Source organism: Ambystoma mexicanum, chromosome 11, assembly GCF_040938575.1.
Source record: "Ambystoma mexicanum isolate Mex_15411 chromosome 11, UKY_AmexF1_1, whole genome shotgun sequence".
Lineage (NCBI taxonomy): Eukaryota > Metazoa > Chordata > Amphibia > Caudata > Ambystomatidae > Ambystoma > Ambystoma mexicanum.
Genome location: NC_090934.1, coordinates 883625960 through 883642741, shown reverse-complemented (window position 1 = coordinate 883642741; position 16782 = coordinate 883625960). Strand labels below are relative to the sequence as shown.

Below are 16782 nucleotides of genomic sequence, written 5' to 3'. Positions count from 1 at the left end.
AGGGCTACTACTCTTATTTGCACTCCTTGACTTAAATAATCCACAGTGTACTTCAAATTGGCGGGTCATAATTAGATGCCAGTGTTTATTTTGTATTTCTAAAATGTGTATTGGTGTGCAAACATCTCAGATGGGTTAGGGTTCCCAGTAACCAATATTGTATTTATGAATGGTGGACCACTCTGAGCTTACCACAACAGGAAATAGACAACCATTTGGATATTTACTGATCTGAATAGGACCACATTATTACAATTCTAAACTCCTGGCTAGGCCTGTCCTTTCCCACACACTGTGTGGTGGCTTGATCTGATGGGTCTCGCGTGGTGGCAGCCACGCCCCACATAACACCTGCTCTTTTTCCCCCCAGGTGCAGCCGGAAATGGATGATCTGGATGCCAGGCTGCAGGCTAGCCAGAAGGGACGCCTGCAGTACTCGCTGGAGTACAATTACCGCAGGGAAGAGGTAAGTTGATGTGGAAGAGATCCTTCTCAGGAGTGCCCATGGCATGCTATGATGGTTCTGATGGATTCTGATAGTTCCTGGGCAGCTAAATCAGGACATCAAGTCCAATAGCTGAAGAATCCAGAGTGCTAATATAATATTATCTTGTTTCTGGGTGTTAAGGGAGTGATCTTAAGGATGCAGATTGTCCATGGTTCGTTATCTTGTTTCTGAGTGTAATGGGAAGGATCCAGAGTTCTCACAGCTTGTTCTCTTGCTTCTGGGTGCGATGGGCCCAGAGAGCTCACAGATCATTATCTGGTTTCAGGATGTGATGGGTGTGACCCGAAAGATCCAGAGTGCCCATGGCTTAATCTCTTGCTTCTGGGAGCGATCTGGAGGATCAACAGTGTGTGTCACTCACTCATCCTCTTATTCTTTTATTTCTGTTATGGGCTGTGATCTGAAGGCTCAAAGTGCCCATCGCGTGTTCTCTTGTTTCTGGGTGTGATGGGAGTGGGTGTGATGGGAGTGATGTGGAGGATCTAGTGGAGTCATGGCATGTTCTCTTGCTGCTGGCAGTGATCTAAAGGATGCAGAGGACCCACTACTTGTTTCTGGGTGTGATGGGAGTGATGTGAAGGATCGAGTGGAGTCATGGCTTGTTCTCTTGCTGCTGGCAGTGATCTGAAGGATGCAGAGGGCCCACCACTTGTTCTCTTGTTTCTGGGTGTGATGGGAGTGATGTGGAGGACCTAGTGGAGTCATGGCTTGTTCTCTTGCTGCTGGCAGTGATCTGAAGGACGCAGAGGGCCCACCACTTGTTCTCTTGTTTCTGGGTGTGATGGGAGTGATGTGAAAGATCGAGTGGAGTCATGGCTTGTTCTCTTGCTGCTGGCACTGATCTGAAGGACGCACAGGGCCCACCACTTGTTCTCTTGTTTCTGGGTGTGATGGGAGTGATGTGAAGGATCAAGTTGAGTCATGGTGAGTTCTCTTGCTGCTGGCAGTGATCTGAAGGACGCAGAGGGCCCACCACTTGTTCTCTTGTTTCTGGGTGTGATGGGAGTGATGTGGAGGATCTAGTGGAGTCATGGCATGTTCTCTTGCTGCTGGCATTGATCTGAAGGATGCAGAGGGCCCACCACTTGTTCTCTTGTTTCTGGGTGTGATGGGAGTGATGTGGAGGACCTAGTGGAGTCATGGCTTGCTCCCTGGCAGTGATCTGAAGGATGCAGAGGCTCCACCACGTGTTCTCTTGTTTCTGGGTGTGATGTAAGTGATGTGGAGGACCTAGTGGAGTCATGGCTTGTGCTCTTGTTTCTGGGTGTGATGGGAGTGATGTGAAGGATCGAGTGGAGTTATGGCTTGTTCTCTTGTTGCTGGCAGTGATCTGAAGGACACAGAGGGCCAACCACTTGTTCTCTTGTTGCTGGGTGTGATGGGAGAGATTTGAGTCATGGCTTGTTCCCCTTGCTGCTGGCAGTGATCTGAAGGACGCAGAGGGCCCACCACTTGTTCTCTTGTTTCTGGGTGTGATGGGAGTGTTGTGGAGGACCTAGTGGAGTCATGGCTTGTTCTCTTGCTGCAGGCAGTGATCTGAAGGACGCAGAGTGCCCACCACTTGTTCTCTTGTTTCTGTGTCTGATGGGAGTGATGTGGAGGATCTAGTGGAGTCATGGCTTGTTCCCCTTGCTACTGGCAGTGATCTGAAGGATGCAGAGGGCCCACCATTTGTTCTCTTTGTGCTGGGTGTGATGGGAGTGATGTGGAGGATCTAGTGGAGTCATGGCTTGTTCTCTTGCTGCTGGCATTGATCTGAAGGACGCAGAGGGCCCACCATTTGTTCTCTTGGTGCTGGGTGTGATGTAGTGATGGGGAGGATGTAGTGGAGTCATGGCTTGTTCTCTTGCTGCTGGCAATGATCTGAAGGACGCTGAGGGCCCACCACTTGTTCTCTTGTTGCTGGGTGTGATGGGAGTGATGTGGAGGATCTAGTGGAGTCCTGGCTTGTTCTCTTGCTGCTGGCAATGATCTGAAGGACGCTGAGGGCCCACCACTTGTTCTCTTGTTGCTGGGTGTGATGGGAGTGATGTGGAGGATCTAGTGGAGTCATGGCTTGTTCTCTTGCTGCTGGCAGTGATCTGAAGGACGCTGAGGGCCCACCACTTGTTCTCTTGTTTCTGGGTGTGATGGGAGTGATTTGGAGGACCTAGTGGAGTCATGGCTTGTTCTCTTGCTGCTGGCAGTGATCTGAAGGACGCAGAGGGCCCACCATTTGTTCTCTTGTTTCTGGGTCTGATGGGAGTTATGTGGTGGGCCTAGTGGAGTCATGGCTTGTTCCCTGGCAGTGATCTGAAGGATGCAGAGGGTCCACCACGTGTTCTCTTGTTTCTGGGTGTGATGTAAGTGATGTGGAGGACCTAGTCGAATCATGGCTTGTGCTCTTGTTTCTGGGTGTGATGGGAGTGATGTGAAGGATCGAGTGGAGTCATGGCTTGTTCTCTTGTTGCTGGCAGTGATCTGAAGGACGCAGAGGGCCCACCACTTGTTCTCTTGTTTCTAGGTGTGATGGGAGTGATGTGGAGGACCTAGTGGAGTCATGGCTTGTTCTCTTGCTGCTGGCAGTGATCTGAAGGACGCTGAGGGCCCACCACTTGTTCTCTTGTTTCTGGGTGTGATGGGAGTGATGTGGAGGACCTAGTGGAGTCATGGCTTGTTCTCTTGCTGCTGCCAGTGATCTGAAGGACGCAGAGGGCCCACCATTTGTTCTCTTGGTGCTGGGTGTGATGGAGTGATGGGGAGGATGTAGTGGAGTCATGGCTTGTTCTCTTGTTTCTGGGTGTGATGGGAGTGATGTTAAGGATCAAGTGGAGTCATGGCTTGTTCTCTTGCTGCTGGCAGTGATCTGATGGACGCAGAGGGCCCACCACGTGTTCTCTTGTTGCTGGGTGTGATGGGAGTGATGTGGAGGATCTAGTGGAGTCCTGGCTTGTTCTCCTGCTGCTGGCAGTGATCTGAAGGACGCAGAGGGCCCACCACTTGTTCTCTTGTTGCTAGGTGTGATGGGAGTGATGTGGAGTCATGGCTTGTGCTCTTGTTGCTGGGTGTGGTCTGAAGGACCCAGATTGCCAATCGCTTATCTTTGTCCTTGCAGTTCGGGTGTCTGAGAGTGGAATTCCTGGGAGAATCAGTGTCCATGATGCGCGACCTATGCATTGTGCCTATGCTTTGTGTTTGTTGTGGGGGTTTGTTAGCTTAGTTAAGCAAAATATATAGGATGTATCGTTCAAGCATAGTAACGTAGTGGTACGCAGTTCAACGAGCATGGCAGAAAAAGACAGAATAGTTGCAACTTGCAGGTAGAAATGAAATGCCTTCGTATATTACCAACAGCTAAAATGCAACTAAAATGGCAGTGAAAAGCAAAGGGGAAGAAACCTCACTAGACAACAGAACAGGGCCCAAAAAACGGGGCTAGCCTGTTAGACATTTTTTTTCAAACATGTACTTTGTAGGCATATTTTAATGTTAATTTATCGATAGTCATTTTTCGATGGTTTTTTTCCCGACTTTTTGGTGGGGGGGAGAACTCACTGATTATTTTTGTTACGGGTTGTCCCCGCAAATCCCCCGCCCCTATTAATTTAACACTATTCACCTACCCACACCCACCCCTTATATACCCATCCCCACAACCCCCTATATTTTTCGATTCCTTTAAAAAGAAAACTCATCCCCAAAAAAAAATAAAAATAAATAAACTGTCGACCGGTTTTTTCGGCTGAATGTTTCCTTTTATGCTCTGTTCTGAGGAACATGACGCCAGCTTCTTTTTCTGCACGTTGTTGTTTCGCTCATCACACGTTGGGCAGACGTTTTCAGTCCGCTTCCATTGATCTGGTTGAGTTGGGCGCACAGTTTGCACGCGATTTGCTATGGCATGTCATCATAACGCTTCTATACTGCGCCCGAGGAAATGGCGTAATCCCCTTGAGTTTAGGCAACACCGGCGTAATGGCTGGCTGATTCCTTCCTGCCACGGCGCAGCCCTTTTTCCATTTTGTCCCAGGTGCAGATAGATCCACGCATATATCTGAATAGTCTTTTTCCACGTGTTATCACTCCAGTCAGCTGTGCTTTTGTACGGGCCATAGTGATAAGTAGATGCAGCAGTGGCATTGCCAAGGGAGCATTTCCTCTGCGTCCAGTGTGGCTGGAAGGGTACGTAGCAACTATTAGGACATGGGTGGCAACTGTCTCGGAATTCGCGGGATTGTCCCGCAATTAGGGACTCCGTTCCGCCGTTTGCAGAGTGGCTGTGCGGACGCAGGTTGTCCCGACTTTCTTCAGGACAACCTGCCTCCAGCACAGCCACTCTGCAAACTGAAGTGGCCATGGACACAGCACGGCGCTGTCGCCTGCTGCTTTCTTAGCGCCGACACCCTCAGTGGGGCGGCATGGTGACAACCCTTGTTGCTCCCAAAGCCCCCCCCCCCAGCTTTCATTCCACATTCCGTCTCTCACTCCTGCCCAGCTACCCTCCTCCCAAAGCAGCCCAACCCCACTCCAACCAAAGGATAGGCAGAGACCAGTAGGATGAGTGGGAGAAAAATTGCCACAGCAAACTTTATTACACATAAAGTCAGGAGTTAGCTTACAGGTGTTCCGTTCACGCTCAGGATTTTCTACTCTGAGAGCAAGCAACTTTCCCCCCCCCCCCCTCCGGGTCCTTGGGGGACCCGACACGGGCGCCCAGTCCCTTCCTCAGCAGTCCCTCTCTACCCTTTGGCCATTACTTTATTTTGCAATTTTTTCTTTTCATTTTCTTTCCCCAACGCTATTTAAGTGCAATTGTATTCCGTTCTTTACTTTCTTTCCATTCTCCATTTCCGCTTAGGCTCCTTCTAAAGGATGCGTTCCGGTCTCCTTTCACCTTTTTTGCTCCCTTTCCCCTGGATTCCTTTTTCCCGCTTCCCCAGGTTGGCTTATTGATCCTAGTTAACTTTCCCTCCCCAAACAGGTCTTCCTCCAGCCCATCATGCCCGGGAGCCCCTCTCCCCCCTTCGGTCAAGACCCCGATCAGCCCTAGCTCTCCCAGCCGCCTTAGCTGTCCCATCCCCTCCGGCCCCATCGCGCCCTCCTGTTCTAGAGAACCCCATCCATCAAGCGCTACCTATCCCGCCGAGCCCAGCACCTTCTTATCCCCATCCTCTTCACCTGCCTTTCGCTAAGGAGGGGTCCACCCCAACTAACCCCCCTGATCCGGCTGGCCCCTACCCCCCGCACTCCCAGGCCTCCCCCTCCCCCAGTTTCTTTAGATCTCTTTAAGCTGCCAATCGCAAAGGGCCCCCCTTCTCTTGAGCCCCCCCCTATCATCCCCCAATCTCCCAGGGGCCCCCCTTCCCCTCAGTTACCAACGTACTTGCCGGAGCCCTGTTTACAGTGCAAACCTTTCAATTCACCCCCCCCCTTGCTGACTTCATTGTTACTTTCCAATTTTCAGTTTCCAACGATGCACTTCCCATTTCCCCCACCCCCTTTTGGAGTTGGAAAGGTCTTCCAAGCCCCCTAACCCTCCCCATTAACGTGGGCCTCCCCTGAGTCTAATACTCCTGGGCGCCGTTCTTGATAAACTGATGGCTGTGCAGTTCCCCTTGTGGTCTCCGCCAGTACTTTCTAATGGGAACACCAGGTAACATCCGCTGGGCTTGTCCGCCAAAGACCAGTCGCTGCGACCGGTGTCACCGCCAAGACTCACAGCGGGCCACCGGCCGTAGTGAGTTCCCCCTCATGCACCTGGTCGCCTAGCTCAGGAATCCCCAGTTAAACTATCCATGCGCCTTTCACCCCTTTCACTCCGTCCGCAACAGGCACACAGGCCCTCCGGCTGACAACCGGCGGCGTGATGACTTGTGCTGCCGCCTTCCCCCGCTGGAGCTCCTCCTGACTGTTTGCAGCTTACATGGGCTCCCCTGCAGGAGGGCCAACTGACCTGGCAGCGGCGTGCCGAAAGAGGTCTCCCTTGACCGTTCCATAACTGGAGGCCCCCCCCCCCCTCCCAGATTTAGGAGGGAGGGAGCGTTTCGGGCCTCTAAAGGCTTCCTTCCTTTGCAAAACCCAAATCGACACTCACCCCTGCCCCCCCCCACCGCTGTTCAATTGCGGCCCATCCCCCGCAGAGCATCCTTTAGGTTGTACACGATCAACCTTACCCCCCACTTCGGATACTGAGCTCTGTCCACCCCGAAGCAACCCGCAGTTTCGAACTAATCGAAACCCATCCAGGGCCCCTGCTGATTAGGAATTTCTCCAGTTTGATAAGTAATGCACTTTTGTAAAATCTTTTTATTTTCTGACCATTATTGTTGTCTACATTCCCATCTAGTAATGATTGCTGATAAAATTGGGTTCCGGCTGAGCCCTTGTGCCCCTTAAAAGAGAATTGTCCTGTAGGCCCCACACTTTCGATTGTTCGTGCCTTGTCCTCCCTTGCGGCTGCCCCTTCTATTGTCGGTCCGGAGTGACCCCCCTTCTCCTAGCCACTAATCCCCCACCTGCTTGTGCTCCCATCGCAAGCCGGGGTCGCTCTCCATGCTTTTCCTAAACCTTAGGCCGTTCCTCAGCCAACACATGCCCCCCCACTTTCTGTGTTCCTCCACCACGCATTCTCTGTAGTGTTGAAGGGGTTGCCAGACATTTCGTCGAAAAAAATTGGTCGACCAGACAAATGGTCGAACCAATTTGGTCGAAAACCAAATGGTCGAAATATTTTTTTTTTTTATTTGAACCCTTTTTTTTTTTTTTTTTGGGGGGGGTCCCCCCCAACTCCCTTTTTTTCTCTAAAAACCCCTTTTTTAACTAAACGAAAACCCGAAAAATAAATATATAAATAAAAAAAAAATTCGACCATTTGGTTTTCGACCAAATTGCGTCGACCAAATTGCAGTCGACCAGTTTTTTTTCGACGAGTTGACTGGACACCGTTGAGGTTGAAGGGCTGGCCCCTGGTCGTGATCCTTCTCCATTATTGTCTGCTCCATGACTCTGAATGCCGCCAACCAGTTCTGCAGGTTTTCAACGGGCCTCACCCTTTTTCCGGCCTGCCCTCTGCTCCCACATGACTGCAGGGTGTCCTGCCCTCGGAACCCACCCTCCGGTAGGCCTCCGGCCCCTGGCATTGGTGCCCCAAACCGTTCGCTCGACCTTGCGTTTCCATGCTCCTCGTATTTGTTGGCTGTAAGACTCGCCAGGTTAACCCTTTTCCCTGTAGGAAATGACAAGCCCGAGTAGGAGGAGGCGGCTGCAGCCCGGGAGCTGATTGCTTTGCCGTCTGGCTGTGGGCCCCCCATCCTGGCCACCGCATTTTCCCATCCTTCGGTCTTGGCCAACACTGCAAATCTTGCCCAGTCCTCTGCATTCATTATCTCAAGCGGGTGCGGCAAACGACCGATCTCGACCCTAGCTTCTGCTTCTGACTGCTCGTCTCCCATCTTCTCCCGGTCCATCTTCATCAGAAGATGATACGTGGCGACCCTGTCTTCCTAACTCAAACTAGGGGGGCTCGCCGCCGGCTCCTCTCCCTGCGTGGTACGTAAGCTGGCTGGTGGACCCTGAAGGATGAAAGAAACACGGTGAGCGAGACGACAAACTGTCGTTGCTTCCCCCAAAACCCCATGCTCCAGGGCTATGTGTTGTCCTTTCAGTGTGCTGAAAGACCTGCCAATTCTTCCATCCCCCCCTCCCGTGTACCCTCTACCATCGTCCACGCCCCTTCCTAGCAACCCCCTGTAAAAGGCGCGTACTCTGCCCCACCTAGCGACCCCCTCCCTTTGCCCCCTTCCCTCGCCCGAGCACCCCTCTCCTACCGGAGAGAGAGGGGGATCAGGCTTGCGCGCCCTACCCTCACTGCCTCCTAGTGACCGCCAACCTGGCCACAGTTCTATACTAATAACGCTGTACACCCCCCCCCCCACCTGGCCAGAGCCAATTGTACGTCCACGCCTGATGCCCAAAGAAACTTCCTGAACCCCCATCTGCATGCCATCTGGATGCTGCCCACACCCTTCCTTCTTTGGCCCCTCTGCTGGGATTTACCTGTTTCGCCTTCTGCGCCCCCCCCCCTTCGCAACCCTGCCTTCAAACGTGACCGCATGCAGTGCAGTGCCTGATGTGTCTCCCTGCATGACCCCATTGAACATGCATTAACTCGAGATGCACTACCCCCAACCTCTGCCTTGCCGCGTGGCTAAATCACTATTATTGCACCGCACACCACCCGGTAAGCGGGACCCCTAGCCATCCTATTTTGTTACCGACCCCCCCAAGGGGACAAGGAAAACACACCTGAGAACGAATGCCATGGAAGAAAACATACCGACAGGCCACGGAAGCAGTCGCCCGTACAACTCAATCCCTTTGCATTGCCGCCTCTTATATAGGGGTGCGTGCCCCAATAATTCAAGTGCCCCACCCCCCTGCCGCTCCATGCGATCCACCCCCCCCATTCACCCTAAATGTAGCTAACTCCATAAAGCTTCCCATGGCCGCCCGCTCAATTTCAAATGTTTTTTTTTTTTTTTTTTTTTTTTTTTGGTGAGGGCAATCGTGCTTACTCCCGTGCCCGAAACTGAACTCCCGCTCACGAACCAATTCTCGACATACCCGAAGCTCTACTCGCTGTGCCACCTGACCGGTTTGAGTTAAAAGCATTACTTGCTGGGTGCTCTAGGCCCACCAACCTGAGGCTTAAACAAAACTACATAACCCAGAATGCAAAGCGTGCCTGCATATTGACGTAGGTAACAGCCACCTGTGGCACAACGGCTACATTGCAGTCATCAAAGAAGGCCCCACGTGGTCCGGCCACCTACCGAGGCACCAAAATTGTTCCTCGCACCACACCCCCCCTCCCCCGACAACAGTGGCATCACAAACTCGGAAACGAGACCAGCCCGCACCCAGAACTCCCCTGCCAAACCCTGCTGCTCAAGAACGAAGAAAAGGCATTCCCAGGGCGCCCAGCAGGGGCGCAACTCCCTCCCCAACCAACAAAACAAACAGACCCCTAACACTCCCACCTTGCGACCCCTTCCCCCCCCAAATGTCCCTAAGCCCATTCCTTTTCCCTCTGCCCCAACCAGCCCGCCCCTGTGGCTGAGTCGGCAAACCAACACTAGGGGTCAGTAAAATTCCCCAACGACCCTGCCAAAAGGCGCGTTGCAAACACACATAAGGAACACAAATCACACGCGGTTCAGCCAGCAAACCGCTCGCAATGCACCCCCTGGCCCAACCCCCCCCAGTGCCAGCGCTCCACTCGCTGTGCCACTCGACCGGCCCGGGCCAAAAGCACCACTTGCTGGGTGCTCCAGGCCCACAAACCTGAGGCTCAAACAAAAACCACACATCCCAGAATGCAAAGCGTGCCTGCATATCAACGTAGGCAACAGCCCCCTGTGGCATAACGGCTACACTGCAGAGCCCCTCTCCCCCCCAGCGCATCCCTACTAGGCGCTGCCTCTTAGCTGAGGATTATAGAAAACTAATGTAAACCTCTCATGCCTTTCTTTATTTAATCTTGTATAACCGTCACCTACCCATGGTGCGGCATACAAAACGGCCAGCAACTCAAACGTTGCAACATTTCCAATACAAGCATTTACGCCCCAGGTGATTGTGCAGGACACTAATGAATATTTGCGTGCATGAGTTGTGCCTATCCCATTGCTTAATTACTGAAATGACCTACATGGTGCTTTCCTTTCGGCTGCTTCTGAAACACTCGTGTACGCGCGTGATAAAATTAGCTTTCAATACCATATAATGCTGGCGCTACTTAAATGCGCGCATGCAGAAATGTAGCTCCCTCCTTCCACTTCAATTGACCAATGTATGTTGCATAACTGATGTGATTCCCCCTCCTGATTAATACCTTCTCCCAAACACGTACGTGCTGGGCTGTATTTTCCGAGGCCTGAGGGCTCTCGCTACCCCGCTTTGCCTAGCCTGGCCGCATGGATACTCTAACTAAATCACCCTAGCGTTACCCCCCCCCCCCCACCCACCCTCTCACTGCTGGCACTGGGGTGTGATATGTTCGTACGCCCCTACCATTCTTGCCTCAACTTCTCCCAGCGCGACCCCTGCCTTGCACCCTTCTGCCGCGCCGCCATTAACCACGAGGCTGCCCACAACCGCCCCCCAACCGCCCTCACCCTCACTTTGCTGCGACATTTGGGCCACCATTTTGTGGCACCTAGGACGCACTTCATTCGTTTGTAGATGCACGGGCACTTCTGGAACTACACATTGCAATTTGGATTTAACAAATTTGGACATTGCAACTACACTTAACAACCCACGCCATCCAGCCACCCAATTCCTGCGCCGTGGTTCGTTTCCCTTCCTAATTAACGCTTCCCCTCCAGATTACAGGCATACGGCTCAAAATAAACCCACCTCGAGCGCTGTCACGGCAGCGCCATTGCCGAATTGCGTTTGGGACATGTGGTCCCAGTAGGTGCGCGGGTGAAACAACCGAGGAACCTTCCCGAGGTGCCCTGTGTTCACGACCTGCCTTGAAATGAAAAGTATACCTTGACCGTTTCGAATTTATAAACTAAAGCCGACCCTCAGGATCGAAATACCATCAGGTTTGCAGGTCGCATGCTTTACTGCTGCATTCTGCGGTCACCAGGTGGCGAGATAAAAACTGTCCCTGCTAAGCAAAACCATGCCAGCCATTTGTTCCCAAACGAATGCACCATTATTGATATAACCGCGCGTCCCCAGAGAATCGCTGTATCCCACACGCTAACTTCCAACAATCCCATGGCGCGAGGGGCAGCCGCGGCGTGGAGGCCTGTCCCCGCCTGTACGCCCGACCTGACTCGGCATGTGCCGCTTCCGCCCTTCGACCTGATAGGGCGCGGCGGCCAGGGCTGACCAGCTGAGATCGGTCCTGCCGGGATTCGAACCTGCATCAGCAGGTTCCCCACACTCAGCGCTCAACTCGCTGTGCCACAGGAGCGACTACTAGTCTGTGCCAAATGCGCAGTTCGGGACTACCTGTTACCAACGGCCATGAGGAATCATTATTTACCGTTTTCTGTCTGGCGCTCTGCACGCCGTTCGAGTGCCTGAGGGCGAGGAGGAGCGATAACCTTCAATGAGGGGACGAACATCGGGGCGGCGTCGGTTAGGCGAGTCGTGGAAGGAATCAAAGTACATGGGGTGAGACTGAGAGAGGACAGCGGCGAAGGGAGTTTTTTGGGGAGAAGTAAACACTTGAGTGGAGAAGGCAAATGGAAGGCGGATAAAATTGTGCTTGCAGATGGCAAGTAGAGGAAACGTGGGGGCAGTAGAGAGTACATGGACAATAGAGGAAACATGGGGGCATAGAGAGCACATGGACAGTAGACGAAACGAGGGGGCATTGGAGAGCACATGCACAGTATAGGAAACGTGGGGGCAGTAGAGAGCTCATGAACAGTAAAGACATGGCACAAACTCATGCTGCGCGTTCGGATGGTACCGCCCATGTCTGACCGCCTCTCAACCGCGCCGCGGCCATCGCGCGCCCACTCCTGCCCTGGGCCCGTGTACGAGGCAACCCCCTATGCTACCCAATACCACCCAGTAAAAAAAAAAAAGCCCGCACCCCAGCCAACCGTCCCACAACAATGCCCCCTCTCTACCCTATCCCCTTGATCACCCATCGCGATGCCCTCCGCCTTTCCCACATAGCCTAATGCAACACTTCACATAAAAGCATTTACCTTCCCCTTCTTCCGGAACCGGTCAACTCCTTCACTGGAACCGCAGGAACACGCCGGCCTGGACCCCTTCTTTCATCGCACCGGAACAGACCAACAGCAACGTAGGCGAGAGCCGGCAAAGTGAGACCTTGCAGCTCTTTCCAGGTGTATATAAGCGCCAATGCGTGCGTGGGATGATGACGTCACCCGCCCCCCCCTTCCGGGTGGAGTGGTGCCTGTCTCGCCCCCGCCTCCCCCCACGACTTCTCGTGCCCCCGTGCCTCGTGAGGAAGTCGGCACTAAGGGGGGGCCCCCGCCGATGGGCCCTCCTTCGTAGGGCGCGGGAGCCCGTCGTTCTCCAGGCGGCTCTGCAGCCCTGGCTCCTTTTGAGCCTCCAGGTGGAGCTGTAACGCTCTGACACCTGGTTTAATTGAAATGCTACTTTGTTTCTGGGGTCTTGATGGTCATGTTTACAATAAAAAAAAAAGTGACCATCACCTCCCAAGGACAAACCATTTGCATTTCAATTAAGCCAGTTGTTAAAAGCCCTTAAAAAATGTACATTTAAAAAGGGGCGGGTCAAACGTGAATGACGTTGTGACGTCATCACCGCCTTGTGGGCAAGTTTCCTGTGAAAGACTGTCAGAGTTGGCCACCCTAGACTCTGCTTTGATATCTCTCCCAGTTTCCTTAGTCTTCCACTAACCTTTCTTTTGTCTGCTTTATGTGGGTTTTTTTCTGTTTCCTAACTTTCTTTCTTTTTCTTTCTCTTTCATTTCCTGTTGTCGTTTCTTTCTTTTTTCACTTTTTTCTGTTTACTTTTTCCCTGGTTTTTGTTTTTCATTTCTTGTGTAGCCGTGGCCCCAATGGCCCATTTAGTAGGGGTTGCATGCTTGTCCCTTAAAGGGAGCACTAGAAACAATGACACACACACCAGGGTAATAAATATGTTATTAAATGTGTAGTGTGTCTTTCTCTTTGTGTGTCTGCTTCATGTGTTAGTTTTGGGTTAAAACATCCAGCCCACCATGGGCTGGATGGAATGTTCAGAAAAAGAAAGGAAAGCCGAGAACATTGAAACAGGGCTGCCCTGCCCAAGAATGAGCTAGCTGCGCAGGGAAGAAAAGGAATGCAAAGGGGATTTTAAAAGAAAAATTGACAGTTGAAAAGGACAATTGAGAGATATAAGAACCAGAGGAGGAGAAGAATGAAAGAAGAGGGAATCACAAACCAGAAATTATCCCCCTGGTGGCAGGGGATGCTTGGCCACTCGAGAGCGGTGGTGGGTGTCGGCCTGTTCCAGACCAGACGGGGCGAGGAATATTAAAGGGCCTGGGCGGCATAAGTGGGGCTGACTGGGCCACAGACGAACATCTGAGTCAAGCCGGCGTGAGAGGGACATATATGTGCAACAGGGACCCTGAAAATTACAAAGACCAGGGACGTTTTGCTTCGCCAGCATTGCACAGCTCATTGGAAATGCTGGCTGGGGCACTGCATATCTGTATGTCTGAGGGGGAGCTCCTGCGCCTCCTCGCACATACGGACAGAGCAGCCTGGAGCAGGGCGTTTCAGCACCCACACGCAGGCCAATGCAGAAGGTACGTTTATGTTCATTGTTTTTATTTAAACATGTGTATGGATGTGTGTATGCTTATGTTATGAGTGAGTGTATGGTGATGGATGCTCGTGTGAATGATAGAGTGATTGCTGAATGAATGTGCAGCGCCTTGCATACACATATAATCATGTTGATTGTGCTAGAACCAGTGGGGCCCAGGGGACAGGGATAGTATCTTTTTACTGGACATCTATCATAGATGTCAAGTAAAAAATGTCACGCCTGCCCCCCTGCGCCCGCCAGTACCAACTGCAAACTGTTTGGCTATTTACCCATTTTTTTGTCAAAAGTATGCTCTACAATGCAACATTTTAACCCATTATTTAAAAAAATTCACAGGGGGAACCCCCCCATCCCCGAACTCCCCTTTATTGGTTCGGGCTCCCTCACTATGCTTGTTCGCTATGGCATTTTTGGGGGAAATAGTTATGCCCCTCCACTTAAAAAAATCACCAGCCGCCACTGGCCCTCAGACTGTGTTGGGAACGGGATGGGGGATCCCAGGGACTATGGTGAGAGCACAATGGGCAGGAACCATGGGATAGTGGTGTGAGCAGAGTGGGGAGAGCCCACGGTGTGTGATGGGGTGGGGAGAGACCAGGGACTGGGTAGGAGTGGGATGAGGGAGCCCAGTGATTGTGATGGGAGCAGGTGGTGGCGCGTAATATACTGTCCATTTGCCGATTCTGAGGGGTCCCGACCTGCCCAAATTTGCTCAGGGGGCCCCGGACAAAAAAGTTTGAAGTTTGAAGACCACTGCTCTAGAAGGACCTTTCCAAAAAGAAACGGCGAAAAAAGACCTGGACCTGTTTAAACAAAGGGGCTTAAAGCGCCATCTTGAAAAACATGGTATCAGGTCCCAGCGCCGATCTCCTGCAGGAGCAGATGAATAGCCCACCTAGTCCCTCAAACCAGTATATCCAACAATCAATTGAACAATTATTGAATTGACCAGAGTGGGGGAAAAGGGGATTTGGAGAAAATAACAAACGGTCAGGATAACACTGGAGTCCCCAACTGCTTGGCACCTTGGAACTCTGGATACCTGAAAATGATATAGCAATAATTAAATTCTAAATTGAAAACTACCTAACCATTTTCAATATGTACTTTCCCAGAACCCTTTGTTACCTGACAGTCTCTGTTTCTTTACTTAGAGACTCTTGAAAGAATTAATCTTTATTTTTAAATTGCTTTTCTCTGCTGAATTCTTTGACTTCAAACTCCTCATTAACTATCTGGATACTCAATGTAGTGAAGAATCTTCAGTAATTGAACACTTGAACTTGTATTGAATGCTTTTGAAAACTTGCTGAGCACAACTAATTGACATCTATTAAATCAATTGATTTTTCTACTAGATTTTTAAATTGCCATTAGTTTCTTGAGTTCACTAGTAGTCCTATTGTCTTTGTATTGGATTTATTTATAAAATTGTAGAACACTTCAATATACATGCGCTTTTTTAGAGAACACTGCTGAATTATTATTTTGTTCGCGCGCACAAGCTACCTTATGTCACTCGCCTCCACAAGATCGCGCAATATTGAAGATCGCTGTCTTCTAATATATAAGCCGCATGCCTCCACAGGATCACGTTACTCGGATGATCGCTGTCTTCTAATATATAAGACGCATGCCACCACAGGATCGCGTTGCTCAGATGATCGCTGCCTTCTATTATAATGCGCGCAAACACGTAACCTGGGGCCGCACGCCGCCACTAGCTCGCGCAACACCGATGAATCTCCTCAGATACGACGAAGACAAAAGCCGTAAAACTCAGATGCAAATAACTTCCTGGACATGCCGCCCCACGTCGCCAGGTCCTTTTCTCAAAAGCGGCTGACACGCGACATACAAACGAACACCTTTGCTTTCACTGCAAGCCTCCAAAAGTCACGTGCACGCTGATGTTCAATATTCAAAGCTGCGTGCACATAAAGGAAACGAACGTTCAAAAGAGCGTTGTAATTAGTTTTTTCCTTTCCAATTATTAACATTAGTTGCGCAAAAAACAGTCTTGGACTTTTCTTCAATACTTGAATTAAATGACTTTTCAAAAACAGAACTTGAGTCAAATTAAATTATATATGAAAACAGTTTCTCAAACTTGTTTTTTGCATAACTTTAGTCACTTATCTGTATTTTCACTTCTCTGGCTTTTTCAGATGAACTGATATCAAGTATTCTGAGGTTTCTTTAGTTTTCCTTTTTAGTTTACTGGAGCTCGGATGCGCTGTGACCATCCATGAATCCATGAACATAGATGCTGCACTGGCTTCCAGTAGCCCGAAGGGTGACTTTCAAAACCTTACGCATCTCCCATCGAGCTCTGCATAAAACTGGACCTCAATATCTTCAAGACAAGCTAAAACCCTATCACCCCCCACGCATCCTAAGATCAAGCTCAGCCGGCCTCCTAGTCATACCGAAGACAAACTCAGTCAGGTTAGGCGGATCATCATTCTCTGCCTTAGCCCCCATGCTATGGAACTCACTCCCACCCCACATCCGCCTAACTGAGGATTTAACGTCTTTCTGCAAACTGCTGAAAACCTGGCTCTTCCCCTAAACCAACCCGTACCAAACTAATCCAAACAGACTAACAGAAACTCAATGACACCAATCCAACAAACTACCTGATCTGAGAAATTGACAGCTAGTAAACCCTAATAAAAACTAGATGTACAAACAGAATTAAATGAATAAAGTAGATCAAAGCAGTGAAATGGTTAATAAGAGTAAATTATACGGAAACAGTAAAGAGATCTAAACTCCTGAAATGGACAGAAATGGACAGAATGCATGAAGAGTTAACGAAGTGAATGGCGTGGACGAAATAGTTACAATGGATGAAGCAGGTGGAACAGACGAATGCGCTGAATGGAAGAATGCATGAGTGGAAGAACAGATAACTATATAGTTCAAATAAGTGTGGAAATCGAATGAATATG

At 50.7% G+C, this 16782-nt stretch overlaps 1 protein-coding gene across 2 annotated transcripts in view; it reads left to right on the top strand.

Moving 5' to 3' along the window:
• Positions 1–16782, top strand: part of SYT8 (synaptotagmin 8) — a 244849-nt gene that overhangs the window by 189437 nt on the left and 38630 nt on the right. For both annotated transcript variants that reach the window (XM_069623950.1, XM_069623949.1), the window contains exon 4: positions 371–466. In XM_069623950.1, the coding sequence (XP_069480051.1) occupies positions 371–466 (96 nt within the window). The remainder of the gene's footprint in view (positions 1–370; positions 467–16782) is intronic.